General features: G+C 50.9%; 1 protein-coding gene across 1 annotated transcript in view; it reads right to left on the reverse strand.

Moving 5' to 3' along the window:
* The window catches only part of LOC140395883 (complement factor B-like), a 684,813-nt gene that overhangs the window by 50,428 nt on the left and 612,108 nt on the right, over window positions 1-22,277 (reverse strand). The window contains exons 9-13 of the mRNA XM_072483954.1: window positions 21,300-21,440; window positions 19,629-19,747; window positions 16,052-16,181; window positions 10,579-10,735; window positions 8,868-8,953 (exon numbers count right to left, since the gene is read on the reverse strand). Of these exons, the coding sequence (XP_072340055.1) occupies window positions 8,868-8,953; window positions 10,579-10,735; window positions 16,052-16,181; window positions 19,629-19,747; window positions 21,300-21,440 (633 nt within the window). The remainder of the gene's footprint in view (window positions 1-8,867; window positions 8,954-10,578; window positions 10,736-16,051; window positions 16,182-19,628; window positions 19,748-21,299; window positions 21,441-22,277) is intronic.

A 22,277-nucleotide genomic window follows, 5' to 3' on the forward strand; every position in this document is an offset into this window, starting at 1 on the left:
CATCAAACTCTCCCAGGAGAGGTACAGCACGGGGTTAGATACACAGTAAATCTCCCTCTACACTGTCCCCATCAAACACTCCCAGGACAGGTACAGAAGGGCGTTACATACAGACTAAAGCTCCCGCAACACTGTCCCCATCAAACACTCCCAGGACCGGTACAGTATGGGGTTAGATACAGGTTAAAACTCCCTCTACACTGTCCCATCAAACACTCACAGGACAGGTACAGCACGGGGTTAGATACAGAGTAAAGCTCCCTCTACACTGTCCCCATCAAACACTCCCAGGACAGGTACAGCACTGGATAAGATACAGAGTAAAACGCCCTCGACACTGTCCCCATCAAACTCTCCCAGGACAGGCACAGCAGCGGGTTACTAACAGAGTAAAGCTCCATCGACACTTTCCCCATCAAACACTCCCAGGACAGGTACAGCACGGGGTTAGATACAGAGTAAAGCTCCATCTAAACTTTCCCCATCAAACACTCCCAGGACAGGTACAGCACAGGGTTAGATACAGAGTAAAGCTCCCTCAACACTGTCCCCATCAAACACTCCCGGGACAGGAACAGCACGGGGTTAGATACACAGTAAATCTCCCTCTACACTGTCCCCATCAAACACTCCCAGGACAGGTACAGAAGGGCGTTAGATACAGACTAAAGCCCCCGCTACACTGTCCCCATCAAACACTCCCAGGACCGGTACAGTATGGGGTTAGATACAGGTTAAAACTCCCTCTACACTGTCCCATCAAACACTCCCAGGACAGGTACAGCACGGGTTAAGATACAGAGTAAAGCTCCCTCTACACTGTCCCCATCAAAAACTCCCAGGACAGGTACAGCACGGGGTTCGATACATAGTAAATCTCCCTCTACACTGTCCCCATTAAACACTCCCAGGGCAGGTACAACACGGGGTTCGATACATAGTAAATCTCCCTCTACACTGTCCCCATCATACACTCCCAGGACAGGTACAGCACGGGGTTAGATACAGAGTAAAGCCCCCGCCACACTGTCCCCATCAAACACTCCCAGGACAGTTACAGTATGGGGTTAGATACAGGTTGGACTCCCTCTACACTGTCCCCATTAAACACTCCAAGGACAGGTACAGCACGGGATAAGATACAGAGTAGAACTCCCTCTACACTGTCCCCATTAAATGCTCTCAGGACAGGTACAGCACGGGGTTAGATACAGAGTAAAGCTCCCTTAACACATTCCCCATCAAACACTCCCAGGACAGGTACAGCACGGGGTTAGATACAGAGTATAGCTCCCTCGACACTGTCCCCCTCAAACACTCCCAGGACAGGTACAGCACGGGGTTAGATACAGAGTAAAGCTCCCTCTACACTGTCCCCATCAAACACTCCCAGGACAGGGCAGCACGGGGTTAGATACTGAGTAAAGCTCCCTCGACACAGTCCCCATCAAACACTCCCAGGACAGGTACAGCACAGGGTTAGATGCAGAGTAAAGCTCCCTCAACACTGTCCCCATCAAACACTCCCGGGACAGGTACAGCACGGGGTAAGATACAGAGTAAAGCTCCCTCTACACTGTTCCCATCAAACACTCCCAGGACAGGTACAGCACGGGGTTCGATACAGAGTAAAGCTCCCTCGACACTGTCCCCATCAGACACTCCCAGGACAGGTACAGAAGGGCGTTACATACAGACTAAAGCTCCCGCAACACTGTCCCCATCAAACACTCCCAGGACCGGTACAGTATGGGGTTAGATACAGGTTAAAACTCCCTCTACACTGTCCCATCAAACACTCACAGGACAGGTACAGCACGGGGTTAGATACAGAGTAAAGCTCCCTCTACACTGTCCCCATCAAACACTTCCAGGACAGGTACAGCACTGGATAAGATACAGAGTAAAACGCCCTCGACACTGTCCCCATCAAACTCTCCCAGGACAGGCACAGCAGCGGGTTACTAACAGAGTAAAGCTCCATCGACACTTTCCCCATCAAACACTCCCAGGACAGGTACAGCACGGGGTTAGATACAGAGTAAAGCTCCATCTAAACTTTCCCCATCAAACACTCCCAGGACAGGTACAGCACAGGGTTAGATACAGAGTAAAGCTCCCTCAACACTGTCCCCATCAAACACTCCCGGGACAGGAACAGCACGGGGTTAGATACACAGTAAATCTCCCTCTACACTGTCCCCATCAAACACTCCCAGGACAGGTACAGAAGGGCGTTAGATACAGACTAAAGCCCCCGCTACACTGTCCCCATCAAACACTCCCAGGACCGGTACAGTATGGGGTTAGATACAGGTTAAAACTCCCTCTACACTGTCCCATCAAACACTCCCAGGACAGGTACAGCACGGGTTAAGATACAGAGTAAAGCTCCCTCTACACTGTCCCCATCAAAAACTCCCAGGACAGGTACAGCACGGGGTTCGATACATAGTAAATCTCCCTCTACACTGTCCCCATTAAACACTCCCAGGGCAGGTACAACACGGGGTTCGATACATAGTAAATCTCCCTCTACACTGTCCCCATCATATACTCCCAGGACAGGTACAGCACGGGGTTAGATACAGAGTAAAGCCCCCGCCACACTGTCCCCATCAAACACTCCCAGGACATTTACAGTATGGGGTTAGATACAGGTTGGACTCCCTCTACACTGTCCCCATTAAACACTCCAAGGACAGGTACAGCACGGGATAAGATACAGAGCAGAACTCCCTCTACACTGTCCCCATTAAATGCTCTCAGGACAGGTACAGCACGGGGTTAGATACAGAGTAAAGCTCCCTTAACACATTCCCCATCAAACACTCCCAGGACAGGTACAGCACGGGGTTAGATACAGAGTATAGCTCCCTCGACACTGTCCCCCTCAAACACTCCCAGGACAGGTACAGCACGGGGTTAGATACAGAGTAAAGCTCCCTCTACACTGTCCCCATCAAACACTCCCAGGACAGGGCAGCACGGGGTTAGATACTGAGTAAAGCTCCCTCGACACAGTCCCCATCAAACACTCCCAGGACAGGTACAGCACAGGGTTAGATGCAGAGTAAAGCTCCCTCAACACTGTCCCCATCAAACACTCCCGGGACAGGTACAGCACGGGGTAAGATACAGAGTAAAGCTCCCTCTACACTGTTCCCATCAAACACTCCCAGGACAGGTACAGCACGGGGTTCGATACAGAGTAAAGCTCCCTCGACACTGTCCCCATCAGACACTCCCAGGAGAGGTACAGCACGGGATAAGATACAGAGTAGAACTCCCTCGACACTGTCCCCATCAAACTCTCCCAGAAGACGTACAGCACCGGGTTACTAACAGAGTAAACCTCCATCTAAACTTTCCCCATCAAACACTCCCAGGACAGGTACTGCATGGGGTTAGATACAGAGTAAAGCTCCCTCGACACTGTCCCCATCAGACACTCCCAGGAGAGGTACAGCACGGGATAAGATACAGAGTAGAACTCCCTCGACACTGTCCCCATCAAACACTCACAGGACAGGTACAGCACGGGGTTAGATACAGAGTAAAGCTCCCTCGACACTGTCCCCCTCAAACACTCCCAGGAGAGGTACAGCACGGGGTTAGATACAGAGTAAAGCTCCCTCTACACTGTCCCCATCAAACACTCCCGGGACAGGTACAGCACGGGGTTAGATATAGAGTAAAGCTCCCTCGACACTGTCCCCATCAGACACTCCCAGGAGAGGTACAGCACGGGATAAGATACAGAGTAGAACTCCCTCGACACTGTCCCCATCAAACACTCCCAGGACAGGTACAGCACGGGGTTAGATACAGAGTAAAGCTCCCTCGACACTGTCCCCCTCAAACACTCCCAGGAGAGGTACAGCACGGGGTTAGATACAGAGTAAAGCTCCCTCTACACTGTCCCCATCAAACTCTCCCAGAAGACGTACAGCACCGGGTTCCTAACAGAGTAAACCTCCATCTAAACTTTCCCCATCAAACACTCCCAGGACAGGTACAGCACAGGGTTAGATACAGAGTAAAGCTCCCTCAACACTGTCCCCATCAAACACTCCCGGGACAGGTACAGCACGGGGTTAGATATAGAGTAAAGCCCCCGCCACACTGACCCCATCAAACACTCCCAGGACAGTTACAGTATGGGGTTAGATCCAGGTAAGAACTCCCTCTACACTGTCCCCATCAAACACTCCCAGGACAGGTACAGCACGGGGTTAGATACAGAGTAAAGCCCCCTCTACACTGTCCCCATCAAACACTCCCAGGACAGTTACAGTATGGGGTTAGATCCAGGTAAGAATTCCCTCTACACTGTCCCATCAAACACTCCCAGGACAAGTACAGCACGGGATAAAATACAGAGTAGAACTCCCTCTACACTGTCCCCAGGACAGGTAAGGCACGGGGTTCGATACACAATAAATATCCCTCTACACTGTCCCCAGCAAACACTCCCAGGACATGTACAGCACGGGGTTAGATACAGAGTAAAGCTCCCTCTACACTGTCCCCATCAAACACGCCCCGGACAGGTACAGCACGGTGTTAGATACAGAGTAAAGCTCCCTCTACACTGTCCCCATCAAACACTCCCAGGATGTGTACAGCACAGGGTTAGATACAGAGTAAAGCTTCCTCTACACTGTCCCCATCAAACACTCCCAGGACAGGTACAGCACGGGGTTAGATACAGAGTAAAGCTCCCTCGACACTGTCCCCCTCAAACACTCCCAGGAGAGGTACAGCACGGGGTTAGATACAGAGTAAAGCTCCCTCTACACTGTCCCCAATAAACATTCCCAGCACAGGTACAGCACAGGGTTAAATACAGAATAAAGCTCCCTCAAAACTGTCCCCATCAAACACTCACAGGACAGGTACAGAACGGGGTTAAATACAGAGTAAAGCTCCCTCTACAATGTCCCCATCAAACACTCCCATGACAGGTCCAGCACGGGGTTAGATACAGAGTGTGGTAATATGTATTGGGGGTCATGTGGGACTGGAAGCCCTAATGTCATTGGCTGACAGATCCCGGGTCCTGGTTGGCCGTTGACATCTAGCTCCGCCCTGAAGGCGGAGTATAAGAAGCCGGAGTCCTCCCCCGCAGGCCAATCTACTATTGAGCTTCGGGGGAACAGACACGCTTAATAAAGCCTCATCGACTTCACGCTATTCGTCTAACGGAGTCTTGGTGCGCTACACAGAGAAAAGCTTCCTCTACACTGTCCCCATCAAACACTCCCAGAACAGATACAGCACGGGGTTAGATACAGAGTAAAGCTCCCTCTACACTGTCCCCATCAAACACTCCCAGGACAGGTACAGCACGAGGTTAGATACAGAGTAAAGCTCCCTCTAAACTGTCCCCAGCAAACACTCCCAGGACAGGTACAGCATGGGGTAAGATTGAGCGTAAAGCTCCCTCTACACTGTCCCCATCAAACACTCCCAGGACAGGTACAGCACGGGGTTAGATACACAGTAAATGGCCCTCTACACTGTCGCCATCAAACACTCCCATGACATGTACAGCACGGGGTTAGATACAGAGTAAAGCTCCCTCTACACTGTCCCCATCAAACACTCCCAGGACAGGTACAGCACGGGGTTAGATACAGAGTAAAGTTCCCTCTACACTTTCCCCATCAACCACTCCCAGGACAGGTACACCACAGGGTAAGATACAGAGTAGATCTCCCTCCACACTATCCCCATTAAACGCTCCCAGGACAGGTACAGCACGGGGTTAGATACAGAGGAAAGCTCCCTCGACACAGTCCCCATCAAACACTCCCAGGACAGGTACAGCAAGGGGTTAGATACAGAGTAAAGCTCCCTCGACACTGTCCCCATCAAACTACCAGGAAAGGAACAGCACGGGGTTAGATGCAGAGTAAAGCTCCCTCGACACTGTCGCGATCAAACATTCCCAGGGCAGGTACAGCACGGGGTTAGATACAGAGTAAAGCTTCCTCTACACTGTTGCCATCGAACACTCCCAGGACAGGTACTGCATGGGGTTAGATACAGAGTAAATCTCCCTCGTCACTGTCCCCATCAAACACTCCCAGGACAGGTACAGCACGGGATAAGATACAGAGTAGAACTCCCCCTACACTGTCCCCATCAAACACTCGCAGGACAGGTACAGCGCGGGGTTAGATACAGAGTAACACTCCCTCTACACTGTCCCCATCAAACTCTCCCAGGAGAGGTACAGCACCGGGTTACTAACAGAGTAAAGCTCCATCTACACTTTCCCCATCAAACACTCCCAGGACAGGTACAGCAGAGGGTTAGATACAGAGTAAAGCTCCCTCAACACTGTCCCCATCAAACACTCCCGGGACAGGTACAGCACGGGGTTAGATACACAGTAAATCTCCCTCTACACTGTCCCCATCAAACACTCCCAGGACAGGTACAGAAGGGCGTTACATACAGACTAAAGCTCCCGCAACACTGTCCCCATCAAACACTCCCAGGGCCGGTACAGTATGGGGTTAGATACAGGTTAAAACTCCCTCTACACTGTCCCATCAAACACTCCCAGGACAGGTACAGCACGGGGTTAGATACAGAGTAAAGCTCCCTCTACACTGTCCCCATCAAACACTCCCAGGACAGGTACAGCACGGGGTTCGATACACAGTAAATCTCCCTCTACACTGTCCCCAGCAAACACTCCCAGGACAGGTACAGAAGGCCGTTACATACAGACTAAAGCTCCCGCAACACTGTCCCCATCAAACACTCCCAGGACCTGTACAGTATGGGGTTAGATACAGGTTAAAACTCCCTCTACACTGTCCCATCAAACACTCCCAGGACAGGTACAGCACGGGGTTAGATACAGAGTAAAGCTCCCTCTACACTGTCCCCAGCAAACACTCCCAGGACATGTACAGCCCGGGGTTAGATACAGAGTAAAGCTCCCTCTACACTGTCCCAATCAAACGCTCTCAGGACAGGTACAGCACGGGGTTAGATACAGGTTAAAACTCCCTCTACACTGTCCCATCAAACACTCCCAGGACAGGTACAGCACGGGGTTAGATACAGAGTAAAGCTCCCTCGACACAGTCCCCATCAAACTACCAGGAAAGGAACAGCACGGTGTTAGATGCAGAGTAAAGCTCCCTCGACACTGTCGCGATCAAACATTCCCAGGACAGGGACAGCACGGGGTTAGATACAGAGTAAAGCTTCCTCTACACTGTTGCCATCGAACACTCCCAGGACAGGTACTACATGGGGTTAGATACAGAGTAAAGCTCCCTCGTCACTGTCCCCATCAAACACTCCCAGGACAGGTACAGCACGGGATAAGATACAGAGTAGAACTCCCCCTACACTGTCCCCATCAATCACTCCCAGGACAGGTACAGCACGGGGTTAGATACAGAGTAGAACTCCCTCGACACTGTCCCCATCAAACTCTCCCAGGAGAGGTACAGCACGGGGTTAGATGCACAGTAAATCTCCCTCTACACTGTCCCCATCAAACACTCCCAGGACAGGTACAGAAGGGCGTTACATACAGACTAAAGCTCCCGCAACACTGTCCCCATCAAACACTCCCAGGACCGGTACAGTATGGGGTTAGATACAGGTTAAAACTCCCTCTACACTGTCCCATCAAACACTCCCAGGACAGGTACAGCACGGGGTTAGATACAGAGTAAAGCTCCCTCTACACTGTCCCCATCAAACACTCCCAGGACAGGTACAGCACGGTGTTCGATACACAGTAAATCTCCCTCTACACTGTCCCCAGCAAACACTCCCAGGACAGGTACAGAAGGGCGTTACATACAGACTAAAGCTCCCGCAACACTGTCCTCATCAAACACTCCCAGGACCGGTACAGTATGGGGTTAGATACAGGTTAAAACTCCCTCTACACTGTCCCATCAAACACTCCCAGGACAGGTACAGCACGGGGTTAGATACAGAGTAAAGCTCCCTCTACACTGCCCCCAGCAAACACTCCCAGGACATGTACAGCCCGGGGTTAGATACAGAGTAAAGCTCCCTCTACACTGTCCCAATCAAACACTCCCAGGACAGGTACAGCACGGGGTTAGATACAGGTTAAAACTCCCTCTACACTGTCCTATCAAACACTCCCAGGACAGGTACAGCACGGGGTTAGATACAGAGTAAAGCTCCCTCTACACTGTCCCCATCAAACACTCCCAGGACAGGGACAGCACGGGGTTAGATACAGAGTAAAGCTCCCTCTACACTGTCCCCATCAAACACTCCCAGGACAGGTACAGCACGGGGTTAGATACAGAGTAAAGCTCCCTCTACACTGTCCCCATCAAACACTCCCAGGACAGGTACAGCACGGGGTTAGATACAGAGTAAAGCTCCCTCTACACTGTCCCATCAAACACTCCCAGGACAGGTACAGCACGGGGTTAGATACAGAGTAAAGCTCCCTCTACACTGTCCCATCAAACACTCCCAGGACAGGTACAGCACGGGGTTAGATACAGAGTAAAGCTCCCTCTACACTGTCCCATCAAACACTCCCAGGACAGGTACAGCACGGGGTTAGATACAGAGTAAAGCTCCCTCTACACTGTCCCCATCAAACACTCCCAGGACAGGTACAGCACGGGGTTAGATACAGAGTTAAGCTCCCTCTACACTGTCCCATCAAACACTCCCAGGACAGGTACAGCACGGAGTTAGATACAGAGTAAAGCTCCCTCTACACTGTCCCCATCAAGCACTCCCAGGACAGCTACATGGGATTAATATCAGACTTGGCCATACTACGTTCCGCTGTGGTCCCCCTGTTTTGCTGATACCACAGTTGTTCACTATTCTACCTTGGTAGGTGCACTGAATCTGCCATTTCCCAGCAGGAGCGGGGAGGAAATCTGTCACTTCCTTCGTACACGGGAGGCATACAGGCCTGGTGGGAGAGTCAGAGAGAACATGGCCTCAGTTACCATAACAATAACTAGAGAAGCATTTTTAGAAATTAGACTAAAACCGCTCTCCAATAAAGAACAGAATAAAAGCATTAAAACATCAAACACAACGAAGTGGGACAGAGGGATATTGGTGTCGCAGGATATCAATCCCATCTGCCTCTACTGGTGTTTTTGGAAGTGTTCGCAGTGTGGTCTATCAACGGATATGGAGACCAGAACTGTGTACAGTGCTCCCAGTGTGGTCTAACTCAGGGATATGGAGACGGGAACTGTGCAAAGTGCTCCCAGTGTGGTCTCACCGAGGGATATGGAGACCAGAACTGTGCACAGTGCTCCCAGTGTGGTCTATCAACGGATATGGAGACCAGAACTGTGTACAGTGCTCCCAGTGTGGTCTAACTCAGGGATATGGAGACGGGAACTGTGCAAAGTGCTCCCAGTGTGGTCTCACCGAGGGATATGGAGACCAGAACTGTGCACAGTGCTCCTAGTGTGGTCTAACCGAGGGATACGGAGATCAGAACTGTGCCCAGTACTCCCAGTGAGGTCTAACTGAGGGATATGGAGGCCAGAACTGTGCACAGTGCTCCCAGTGTGATCTAACCGAGGGATACGGAGACCAGAACTGTGCACAGCGCTCCCAGTGTGGTCTAACTGAGGGATACGGAGACCAGAACTATGCACAATGCTCCCAGTGTGATCTAACCGAGGGATATGGAGACCAGAACTGTGCACAGTGCTCCCAGTGTGATCTAACTGAGGGATATGGAGACCAGAACTATGCACAGTGCTCCCAGTGTGGTCTAACTGAGGGATATGGAGACCTGAACTGTACACAGTGCTCCCAATGTGGTCTAACCGAGGGATATGGAGACCAGAACTGTGCACACTGCTCCCAGTGTGGTCTATCCATGGATACGGAGACCAGAACTGAGCGCAGTGCTCCCAGTGTGGTCTATCCATGGATAAGGAGACCAGAACTGTGCACAGTGCTCCCAGTGTGGTCTAACTGAGAGATACGGAGACCAGAACTGTGCACAGTGCTCCCAGTGTGGTCTAACCGAGGGTTACGGAGATCAGAACTGTGCCCAGTGCTCCCAGTGTGGGCTAACTGAGGGATATGGAGACCAGAACTGTGCACAGTGCTCCCAGTGTGATCTAACCGAGGGATATGGAGACCAGAACTGTGCACAGTGCTCCCAGTGTGGTCTAACCGAGGGATACGGAGACCAGAACTGTGTACAGTGCTCCCAGTGTGGTCTAACCGAGGGATACGGAGACCAGAACTATGCACAATGCTCCCAGTGTGGTCTAACCAAGGGATACGGAGACCAGAACTGTGCACAGTGCTCCCAGTGTGGTCTAACCGAGGGATATGGAGACCACTGTGCACAGTGCTCCCAGTGTGGTCTAACCGAGGGATATGGAGACCAGAACTGTGCACAGTGCTCCCAGTGTGTTCTAACTGAGGGATATGGAGACCACTGTGCTCAGTGCTCCCAGTGTGGTCTAACCGAGGTTCTAGGCCACCAATTGACTGCTTTCCGATTCTAATGCTTCGTATCTGAAATTCCTCGGAGGGAGAATTGGAGATCATCCTGACCTGATCGTGTCACTGTAAATTAATGTTTCCTTCAGGCGAAGCAAGGCAATGTCGTAAGCGTAATTGTTATTATCCCCTGCGTTCGTTTGGTTGTAGCGACGATGAATGTGGATTTCTGTTACATCTCTCGCACGACCTTTGGCGCTCCTCAGAGTTCCTGAAACACAGCATAACAGAAGGGTTACAACTCTTAAAAAGATGTGCAGGAGCAGCGGTTGCTGTCTGTATTGTTACGACCCTCTGGATAGTGCGCGGTCAATACCAGCCCCACAGGACCCGCAGTCGCAACACAATTGAAATGAACTGTTCATTCTACAAAACTGCCCAAAGTGATTGGTCTCCGGCTGCCCAATAACTAGTCACCAAGTTTGTAAATTTATTAATAACAGTCACTATAATTAAATAGCAGCAAATACAAATGGTTAACTATTATCGAATTTCTAATCCCCCCTCCCCCCCCTCTTTAACTCTCCCCATCCTCCATACACACACAAGACAAACAAACACAGAGGGGAAGGAGAGGTGGAAAAAAAATCTGAAATGTCCAAAGGATAAAAGTCTTTTAGCGATGGACATCTTCTGGAACATCGTTCAGTGCACGGCTTCAGCTGGAGGCCTTTGCTTTCCGCCTTTAATTGTTCTCACTGTGGACTCATCAGGATCTCATAACATCTCCAAGGTTTGCAAGATGTCTACCATACGCCTAGGGCCAGCCATTGTGAATCACCAGGTATTTAGTACACATGGACTGCTGGGGCTGGCTGGTGGCAGATAACGGCAGTCCTTTTACCAGCGAGGACTTTGCCGTTTTCAGGCGGTGTCGCGGCATTCTCCACATCCACACCGCTCCGTATCGTCCGCCCTCTGATGGTCTCCGTGAGTGGGTGATCCAAACTTTGATGGGCCGTTTAAAAAAGCAATCGCCGTGATCTATGGATACGAGACTGCCGCCTTTTTTATTCCGAGATCGCACGATGCCGCTCGTGACCGCCGCGATTGCTCCCGCTGGAACATTCGAATGAAGCGGTAGATCCGGACTTGGTTGAGATTGGCGCTTCCGAGTCGAGGGAGCAAGGTCGAGCGGCCTCAGGAAGCACTGTGGAGTCACCCGCGGTCCCGGTGTGCCGGGACGAACATTCCGTGCCGGACACGCCATATTTGCCCCAAATGTTTGAAGGTGGGGCAGGGGCAAATGTGGCTTCCGAGCGCGCTGCTGGACTAGACGGGCCCGATCTTGTCCAAGGTTCACGTCCAGGCAACGACCCTTGGCAAAACACGTCGGCAACTTGACCAAGCCTGAGGTCGGCTCTCGGAGTGTTCCACAGGCAATAGTACCGCCGTCACCTCAGCATGAACCGCCCCTGCGGTTGTGGGCCCAACCGGCCGTCTCGCTGCGATCGACGACAGCGTGGGGTTACTGCGATTCAGGTACCGAGATGGAGGCGGAGGTTCCCGCGTCGATGGATGACAGTGTGTCCGGCACCGAGCTCCCTGAGGTTCCCCTAGGTTATAACCCCTATGAGAATCACGAGAAAACAATCACTGTCGGGTCTACACTGGGAGTGCGATTCTACGTTAACTTGTATACATAGAAACTTAGTTAGGCCACAGTTGGTCAATTCTGGTCGCCACATTACCAGAAGGATGTGGAGGCTTTCGGAGAGGGTACAGAAGAGATTTACCAGGATGTTCCCTGGTCTGGAGGACATTAACTATGAGGAAAATTTGGATAAACTCGGTTTGTTCTCACTGGAACGACGGAGATTGAGGATCGACATGATAGAGGTCTACAAAATTATGAGGGGCATCGACAGAATGGCTATTCAGGGGCTTTTTCCCAGGGTAGAGGGGTCAATTACTAGGAGGCATAGGTTCAGAGGAGATGTGCGAGGGAGGTTTTTTGCAAATCCATAATGCCCTCCATACCAGGCAACATCTCTTCTGCACCCTCTCTAAAGCCTCCACATCCTTCTGCGAGTGTGGCGACCAGAATTGAACACTATACTCCAAGTGCGGCCTTACTACGATTCTATGGATACAAGTTAAAGTTGACATAGTGGCCGGAATTCCCCGAGCCTTGGCTCGGGGGTGGAGAACGGGGCGCCGGACCCGCGACGTCTTTGCTCGATTCCCCGGTGAGCGGAGAATCGCAGCCAGTCGCGCGCGCGGTCGACGCAGCGCCGGTCGGGGGCCGTTGAAAGCGGCCCCCGCGGCGATTCTCCGCGGACGATCGGCTCAGTTTCCGCCGGCGTGGCTCCACCCCGCGGGAGCTCGCCGTCGCGGCTGCGGTGGCCGTCCTGGTGGGGGGGCCGGGGGATCCGTCACCGGGGGAGGGGCTCCACGACGGTCAGTCCCACGATCGGGGGCCACCGATCGGCGGGCGGGCGCGATCTGGTGGGGGAGGGGGGGGGCTACTTCTTTAGCACCGGCCCGCTGTGTGGGTTCAACGTGTTGTGCGAGGCCAGCGCCGCAGGCGGCCGGAGGTGCAGGGTCCCATATCAGCAGCAGGGGCAGCGTGGAGCAATCCGGGGTCCTGCAGCTCCCTTAAAAACAGAGAATCACCCCGGACTCTCCAGAAAAAAGTCCGGAGTGATCCGCGTCCGCGTTCGCGCGGGCGTGGGGCCATAGCCCCATTACTGGAGAATCCCGCCCAGGATCTCACTCACAGTGCGGTGCATGTCGGGAACTCGCTGCCGGAGGAGGTGGTGGAAGCAGGAACGAACGTGACGTTTAAGGGTCATCTTGACAAACATATGAAAAAGACGAATGGAGGGATACGGACCCAGGAAATGTAAAAGGTTTTAGGTTAGATAAGCAGCATGGTCGGGGCAGACTTGGAGTGCTGAAGGGCCTGTTCCTGTGCTGTGCTTTTCTTGATGTGGAGATGCCGGCGTTGGACTGGGGTGAGCACAGTAAGAAGTTTTACAACACCAGGTTAAAGTCCAACAGGTTTGTTTCGATGTCACTAGCTTTCGGAGCGCTGCTCCTTCCTCAGGTGAATGAAGAGGTCTGTTCCAGAAACACATATATAGACAAATTCAAAGCTGCCAAACAATGCTAGGAATGTGAGCATTAGCAGGTGATTAAATCTTTACAGATCCAGAGATGGGGTAACCCCAGGTTAAAGAGGTGTGAATTGTGTCAAGCCAGGACAGTTGGTAGGATTTTGCAGGCCAGATGGTGGGGGATGAATGTAATGGACATGAATCCCAGGTCCCGGTTGAGGCCGCACTCATGTGTGCGGAACTTGGCTATAAGTTTCTGCTCGGCGATTCTGCGTTGTCGCGGGTCCTGAAGGTCGCTTTGGAGAACGCTTACCCGGAGATCAGAGGCTGAATGCCCTTGACTGCTGAAGTGTTCCCCGACTGGAAGGGAACATTCCTGCCTGGTGATTGTCGCGCGATGTCCGTTCATTCGTTGTCGCAGCGTCTGCATGGTCTCGCCAATGTACCACGCTTCGGGACATCCTTTCCTGCAGCGAATGAGGTAGACAACGTTGGCTGAGTCGCACGAGTATGTACCGCATACCTGGTGGGTGGTGTTCTCGCGTGTAATAGTGGTATCCATGTCGATGATCTGGCACGTCTTGCAGAGATTACCATGACAGGGTTGTGTGGTGTCGTGGTCACTGTTCTGAAGACTGGGTAGTTTGCTGCAAACAATGGTTCGTTTGAGGTTGCGCGGTTATTTGAAGACGGGTAGTGGGGGTGTGGGGATGACCTTGGCAAGATGTTCATCGTCATCAATGACATGTTGAAGGCTGTGAAGAAGATGACGTAGTTTCTCCGCTCCGGGGAAGTACTGGACGACGAAGGGTATTCTGTCGGTTGTGTCCCATGTTTGTCTTCTGAGGAGGTCGGTCCGGTTTTTCGCTGTGGCGCGTTGGAACTGTCGGTCGATGAGTCGAGTGCCATATCCCGTTCGTACGAGGGCATCTTTCAACGTCTGTAGATGTCTGTTACGCTCCTCCTCGTCTGAGCAGATCCTGTGTATATGGAGAGCTTGTCCATTGGGGATGGCTTCTTTAATGTGTTTAGGGTGGAAGCTGGAGAAGTGGAGCATCGTGAGGTTATCCGTGGGTTTGCGGTAAAGCGAAGTGCTGAGGTGACCGTCCTTGATGGAGATGAGTGTGTCCAAGAATGCAACTGATTTTGGAGAGTAGTCCATGGTGAGTCTGACAGTGGGATGGAACTTATTGATGTCATCGTGTAGTCGTTTCAGTGATTCTTCGCCATGGGTCCAAAGGAAAAAAATGTCATCGATGTATCTGGTGCATAACGTCGGTTGAAGGTCCTGTGCAGTGAGGAGGGCTTGTTAAAACTTGTGCATGAAGATGTTGGCGTATTGGGGTGCGAATTGAACCCGGGTCCCTGCCGCTGTGAGGCAGCAGTGCTAACCACTGGAACTTACACCTTCTGCTGCCCTGTTACATGTACGTCTGATTACCCTCTACCTCGTGTTCTCGTGGCGATGGCTGGATGAGCCTCTTGTTATGGGCGAGGCATTTTCAGAACCCCAAAATGTATCATGGAGTTCAACCAACCTCTCCCTTTAATGCTATTGTTGCTTTTCCGAGCACACGGCTTGTTCCCCAGGTGTGGGATTACAATTATGGACACGTGGGCTTTTAAACACAAAACAATGTTTATTCCATGGACTCAACTTAACTTTTAAATAAACATTGGATCCCTTAACACCCCTTACTTCAAAGATAACCCCGAAAATATTACAACACTAAATAATCCTTCAGTTATTCCTTTCAACATCCATGAGACTGAACACCTTTAAACAGAAAACCAGCAGGTTAAAGGCTTTACTTTTATGAGTTTAAATCACCCAAATGATCCAGAGATAGTCTTTCATGGCAGAGATCACAGCAGATCCAGCTCACTGCAAAACACAGACACTCCCAAGCTCTTTTCAAACTAAAACTAAAAGCTGCAAAATGGCTGATCTAAAACCCAGCTCCACCCACTCTGACATCACTGTATTTCTTAAAGGTACATTGCTTAAACATCCATTTCTTAAAGGCACTCTCACCTGACACTCTCTTTATATACAGGTCCCAGGTCACATGACCTTGGTCTTGAGACTGCATGGTGTGTCTATACCGCCAACTGCTGGTTGGAGGTCTTACACCATCAATGATGATATGGCCCATAGGCATATCAGCACACCGAAGTTTATGATAGTTTCCCGGGAGTTTTAATTCTTTACAACCTGACTCAACAATTTAATGAACAACCTGACAGCAAGTTCAGATAACTTGTCTGTCCAATTGGAGTCCTTTTGTTCTTCAACTCGCACCGGATTGGCTAACTTGGCAGCAGGCCGTAAATGAAGCCTGGGACTTTCCTATTCTCTGTGACAGTGGGGGGAGGACTCGAATCCCCCCGCTGAGAGTGCGATTCGCTGATAGGCCAAGGCCCAGCCTGGCGAGGGGCAAATAACAAAAGTGAAAGAGGCGACTTACCCACGTACACCTTAACGTTAGGCGGCTCCAATTGGAGTCCCGCATCGTCAAACATGTTGTGGGCAGCAGTCAGAATCCACGTTGGTGAAATGATGGAACCTCCTCCAGTATAGTCTCCCTCAAAGGCGGTCTGTGGGCAGAAATACATCAGGCAAACATCCCACATTCTCAAAGAGCAACAAAGAACCTCAGGAGGAGACCATTCAGCCCATCGAGCCTGCTCCGTCATTCATTATGATCATGGCTGATCATCAAGTTCAATACCCTGATGCCGCCTTCCCCCCATACCCCTGGATCCCTTTAGCCCCAAGAGCTATATCTAATTCCTTCTTGAAATTACACAATGTTTTAGCCTCAACTACATTCTGTGGGAGTGAATTCCACAGATTCACCGCTCTCTGGGTGAAGAAATGTCTCCTCCCCTCAGTATCAAAATGTCCACCCCTAATCCTCAAACACGGACCCCCAGTTTTGGACTTCCCCACTGTCATGATATCCAGATCAGCGTATCATGGTGCAATCACACACACACTGATGGACAGGTAGTTGGACCAACCAACACACACACAACATCGCAGCCAATCACCAGTGAGAGCACACGCACTATAAAACAGGGAACACCACAGTTCCCGCTCATTCTACCAGGAGATAGCTCAGAGCACAGAGCTCACAGCGTGCCACTCAGACAAGGGCTGGGTCCACAGGTTAGCTGGTGAAGTACGAACCACAGCCAGAAGTTAACAGTTGTTATTGTACAGAACAATAAAACAGAGTTGTACCATCTACAACTGTGTTGGTTCGTTTGTGTATCGGAACACCCACCACGAGACCCACCATCGGGAACATTCATTCTGAATCTACCCTGTCTAATCCTGTTAGAATTTTATAGGTTTCTACAAGATCCCTTCTCACTCTTCGAAACTCCAATGAATCTGATCCAAAATGACTTTGTGTTTCCTCATAAGACAATCCCGCCAACCCAGGAATGAGCCTTTTATCTAATTGAATGCTGTACCTGTCCTGGGAGTGTTTGATGGGGACAGTGTAGAGGGAGCTTTACTCTGTATCTAACCCCGTGCTGTACCTGTCCTGGGAGTGTTTGATGGGGACAGTGTAGAGGGAGCTTTACTCTGTATCTAACCCCGTGCTGTACCTGTCCTGGGAGTGTTTGATGGGGACAGTGTAGAGGGAGCTTTACTCTGTATCTAACCCCGTGCTGTACCTGTCCTGGGAGTGTTTGATGGGGACAGTGTAGAGGGAGCTTTACTCTGTATCTAACCCCGTGCTGTACCTGTCCTGGGAGTGTTTGATGGGGACAGTGTAGAGGGAGCTTTACTCTGTATCTAACTCCGTGCTGTACCTGTCCTGGGAGTGTTTGATGGGGACAGTGTAGAGGGAGCTTTACTCTGTATCTAACCCTGTGCTGTACCTGTCCTGGGAGTGTTTGATGGGGACAGTGTAGAGGGAGCTTTACTCTGTATCTAACCCCGTGCTGTACCTGTCCTGGGAGTGTTTGATGGGGACAGTGTAGAGGGAGCTTTACTCTGTATCTCACCCCGTGCTGTACCTGTCCTGGGATTGTTTGATGGGGACAGTGTAGAGGGAGCTTTACTCTGTATCTAACCCCGTGCTGTACCTGTCCTGGGAGTGTTTGATGGGGACAGTGTAGAGGGAGCTTTACTCTGTATCTAACCCCGTGCTGTACCTGTCCTGGGATTGTTTGATGGGGACAGTGTAGAGGGAGCTTTACTCTGTATCTAACCCCGTGCTGTGCCTGTCCTGGGAGTGTTTGATGGGGACAGTGCAGAGGGAGCTTTACTCTGTATCTAACCCTGTGCTGTACCTGTCCTGGGAGTGTTTGATGAGGACAGTGTAGAGGGAGCTTTACTCTGTATCTAACCCCGTGCTGTACCTGTCCTGGGTGTGTTTGGTGGGGACAGTGTAGAGGGATCTTTACTCTGTATCTAACCCCGTGCTGTACCTGTCCTGGGAGTGTTTGATGGGGACAGTGTAGAGGGAGCTTTACTCTGTATCTAACCCCGTGCTGTACCTGTCCTGGGAGTGTTTGATGGGGACAGTTTAGAGGGAGCTTTACTCTGTATCTAACCCCGTGCTGTACCTGTCCTGGGATTGTTTGATGGGGACAGTGTAGAGGGAGCTTTACTCTGTATCTAACCCCGTGCTGTAGCTGTCCTGGGAGTGTTTGATGGGGACAGTGCAGAGGGAGCTTTACTCTGTATCTAACCCTGTGCTGTACCTGTCCTGGGAGTGTTTGATGGGGACAGTGTAGAGGGAGCTTTACTCTGTATCTAACCCCGTGCTGTACCTGTCCTGGGAGTGTTTGATGGGGACAGTGTAGAGGGAGCTTTACTCTGTATCTAATCCCATGCTGTACCTGTCCTGGGAGTGTTTGATGGGGACAGTGTAGAGGGAGCTTTACTCTGTATCTAACCCCGTGCTGTACCTGTCCTGGGAGTGTTTGATGGGGACAGTGTAGAGGGAGCTTTACTCTGTATCTCACCCCGTGCTGTACCTGCCCTGGGAGTGTTTGATGGGGACAGTGTAGAGGGAGCTTTACTCTGTATCTAATCCCATGCTGTACCTGTCCTGGGAGTGTTTGATGGGGACAGTGTAGAGGGAGCTTTACTCTGTATCTAACCCCGTGCTGTACCTGTCCTGGGAGTGTTTGATGGGGACAGTGTAGAGGGAGCTTTACTCTGTCTCTCACCCCGTGCTGTACCTGTCCTGGGAGTGTTTGATGGGGACAGTGTCGAGAGAGCTTTACTCTGTATCTAACCGTGCTGTACCTGTCCTGGGAGTGTTTGATGGGGACAGTGTAGAGGGAGCTTTACTCTGTATCTAACTCCGTGCTGTACCTGTCCTGGGAGTGTTTGATGGGGACAGTGTAGAGGGAGCTTTACTCTGTATCTCACCCCGTGCTGTACCTGCCCTGGGTGTGTTTGATGGGGACAGTGTAGAGGGAGCTTTACTCTGTATCTAACCCCGTGCTGTACCTGTCCTGGGAGTGTTAGATGGGGACAATGTAGAGGGAGCTTTACTCTGTATCTAATCCCGTGCTGTACCTGCCCTGGGTGTATTTGATGGGGACAGTGTAGAGGGAGCTTTACTCTGTATCTAACCCCGTGCTGTACCTGTCCTGGGAGTGTTTGATGGGGACAGTGTAGAGGGAGCTTTACTCTGTTTCTAACCCCGTGCTGTTCCTGTCCTGGGAGTGTTTGATGGGGACAGTGTAGAGGGAGCTTTACTCTGTATCTAACCCCGTGCTGTACCTGCCCTGGGTGTATTTGATGGGGACAGTGTAGAGGGAGCTTTACTCTGTATCTAACCCCGTGCTGTACCTGTCCTGGGAGTGTTTGATGGGGACAGTGTAGAGGGAGCTTTACTCTGTTTCTAACCCCGTGCTGTTCCTGTCCTGGGAGTGTTTGATGGGGACAGTGTAGAGGGAGCTTTACTCTGTTTCTAACCCCTGGCGTTACCTGTCCTGGGACTGTTTGCTGCGGATAGTGTGGAGCGAACTTTACTCTAATGCCTGTGGGACTGATTCCGATTCTCTCACCATTTTTATTGAGACTTGCCAGGGCCATTGTTTTTCTTCAGCCTTTTCTCCACCGTAGATTCGACCGACACTCCTTGTCCTCCGGCTCTGACCCCTGACCCCACAACCGACATGGTCACCTGAGAATGAAGAACCCCTCAAATTGTATAATAGACTTTGTCTCATTCACCAGGCATCATTGGGAAGGAAATAATCTTCTGAATGAAAAGGGGTGTGGGTCCATTGGGATTGTGTACAGTGGGTGAGATTGGGAAGGGTTTTGGGTTCATTGAGATTGTGTACAGTGGGAATGAATGGGAAGGGGTTTGGGTCCATTGGGATTGTGTACAGTGGGAAGGAATGGGAAGGGGTTTGGGTCCATTGGGATTGTGTACAGTGGGAATGAATGGGAAGGGGTTTGGGTCCATTGGGATTGTGTACAGTGGGAAGGAATGGGAAGGGGTTTGGGTCCATTGGGATTGTGTACAGTGGGAATGAATGGGAAGGCGTTTGGGTCCATTGAGATTGTGTACAGTGGGAAGGAATGGGAAGGGGTTTGGGTCCATTGAGATTGTGTACAGTGGGAAGGAATGGGAAGGGGTTAGGGTCCATTGGGATTGTGTACAGTGGGAATGAATGGGAAGGCGTTTGGGTCCATTGAGATTGCGTACAGTGGGAATGAATGGGAAGGGGTTTGGGTCCATTGGGATTGTGTACAGTGGGAATGAATGGGAAGGCGTTTGGGTCCATTGGGATTGTGTACAGTGGGAATGAATGGGAAGGGTTATGGGTTCATTGGGATTGTGTACAATGGGAGTGAACGGGAAGGGGTTTGTGTCCATTGGGATTGTGTACAGTGGGAGTGAACGGGAAGGGGTTGTGTCCATTGGGATTGTGTACAGTGGGAATGAATGGGAAGGCGTTTGTGTCCATTGGGATTGTGTACAGTGGGAATGAATGGGAAGGGTTTTGGGTTCATTGGGATTGTGTACAATGGGAGTGAACGGGAAGGGGTTTGTGTCCATTGGGATTGTGTACAGTGGGAGTGAACGGGAACGGGTTTGGGTCCATTGGGATTGTGTACAGTGGGAGTGAACGGGAAGGGGTTTGGGTTCATTGGGATTGTGTACAGTGGGAGTGAACGGGAAGGGGTTTGCGTTCATTGGGATTGTGTACAGTGGGAGTGAACGGGAAGGGGTTTGGGCTCATTGGGATTGTGTACAATGGGAGTGAACGGGAAGGGTTTGAGTCCATTGGGATTGTTTACAGTGGGAATGAAGGGGAAGGGATTTGTGTCCATTGGGATTGTGTACAGTGGGAGTGAATGGGAAGGGGGTTGGGTCCATTGGGATTGTGTACAGTGGGAATGAAGGGGAAGGGATTTGTGTCCATTGGGATTGTGTACCGTGGGTTTGAACAGGAACGGATTTGGGGTCCATTTGGATTGTGTAGAGTTGGAGTGAATGGGAAGCAGTTTGTTTCCATTGGGATTGTGTACAGTGGGAGTGAATGGAAAGGGGTTTGTGTCCATTGGGATTGTGTACAGTGGGAGTGAACGGGAAGGGGTTTGTGTCCATTGGGATTGTGCACAGTGGAAGTGAATGGGAAGGAGTTGGGTCCATTGGGATTGTCTGCAATGGGTTTAAATTATTGACCAGTTTAGCTCCTGTCCAACTCCAGCCCTCTACTCACTCTTTCTGTTTTGAATCAGCTCTGTTAACTCCTCCAGCTGATCATAACTTCTGAAATAGTAAGAATGAGGTTCTTCCTTGTTTGTTGTGAGTTTTTCCAGCTCCTCCTTGCTCGCGTCCCCGATCCCGATGGTGAAGATATCTGTAAAGGACAAGAGCCTTTGTTAGGCCGATCACTGGATTTACAGCTCACTGAGTGATCAGTCGGCCCCTCTGACACCTGCTGGTTCACCGACCCCACTCCAATGTCCCCTTCACCTCCATTTCCATCTCACCCCATCCATGTTTCGAGCTCTTCCTCCCCACTAAAATATTTCTGCATTCGCTCCCTCCCCCAACCTGAATCTCTTCCTCTCTCCCACTCACTTAGAAATGTGTTCCACATTCTCCCCACTCTCTGGACAATGCCTTTCCCTAAAATGTGTCTCCTCTTTGCTGGCACCCTTTCTGATAAATCCCCTCCGCTCCCTCCCCCCTATCCAAAGCCCTGTTTGGAAGCAGAGGTCGTCTTAAAATGATCTATTTTGTAATTTGGATACCAGAAATAAGTTATTGATTTAATTGGGTTAAATGTACAAGAAAGGGTTAACTCTTTAGTTAGGTCCATGCTGGACAAAGTTTTTTCCTGTATGGTATTTTTAAATTTGGATTTCAGTGCCTCGATTGTGTTTCGAGTGTTTACGATGTAAAAGGTAATCATGCGCCGGGAAGGAATGAGATGTCGCTTGGCAACCAGAGGCACCTTTAGGAAGGAAGACCTGAGTGCAGTTTACCTGAGCACGAGCCAGCGTGAGGTTAGCAGCGAGGGGGGGGGGGAAGGGCTCTCCCATTGCTGTCCGAAAGCAAAAAGCAATGCAATGGCGTAATCGGCGAGCCAGCGAGTCCGAGAATGTAAAGAACAGCGAGTCATGGGAACTAGAAAATGAACGAGAGCTCCCAGGAAAACTGAAGTTCAAGGGGAACTGGAATCTGAACAGGA

Source organism: Scyliorhinus torazame, chromosome 19 (assembly GCF_047496885.1).
Source record: "Scyliorhinus torazame isolate Kashiwa2021f chromosome 19, sScyTor2.1, whole genome shotgun sequence".
NCBI classification, from domain to species: Eukaryota; Metazoa; Chordata; class Chondrichthyes; order Carcharhiniformes; family Scyliorhinidae; genus Scyliorhinus; species Scyliorhinus torazame.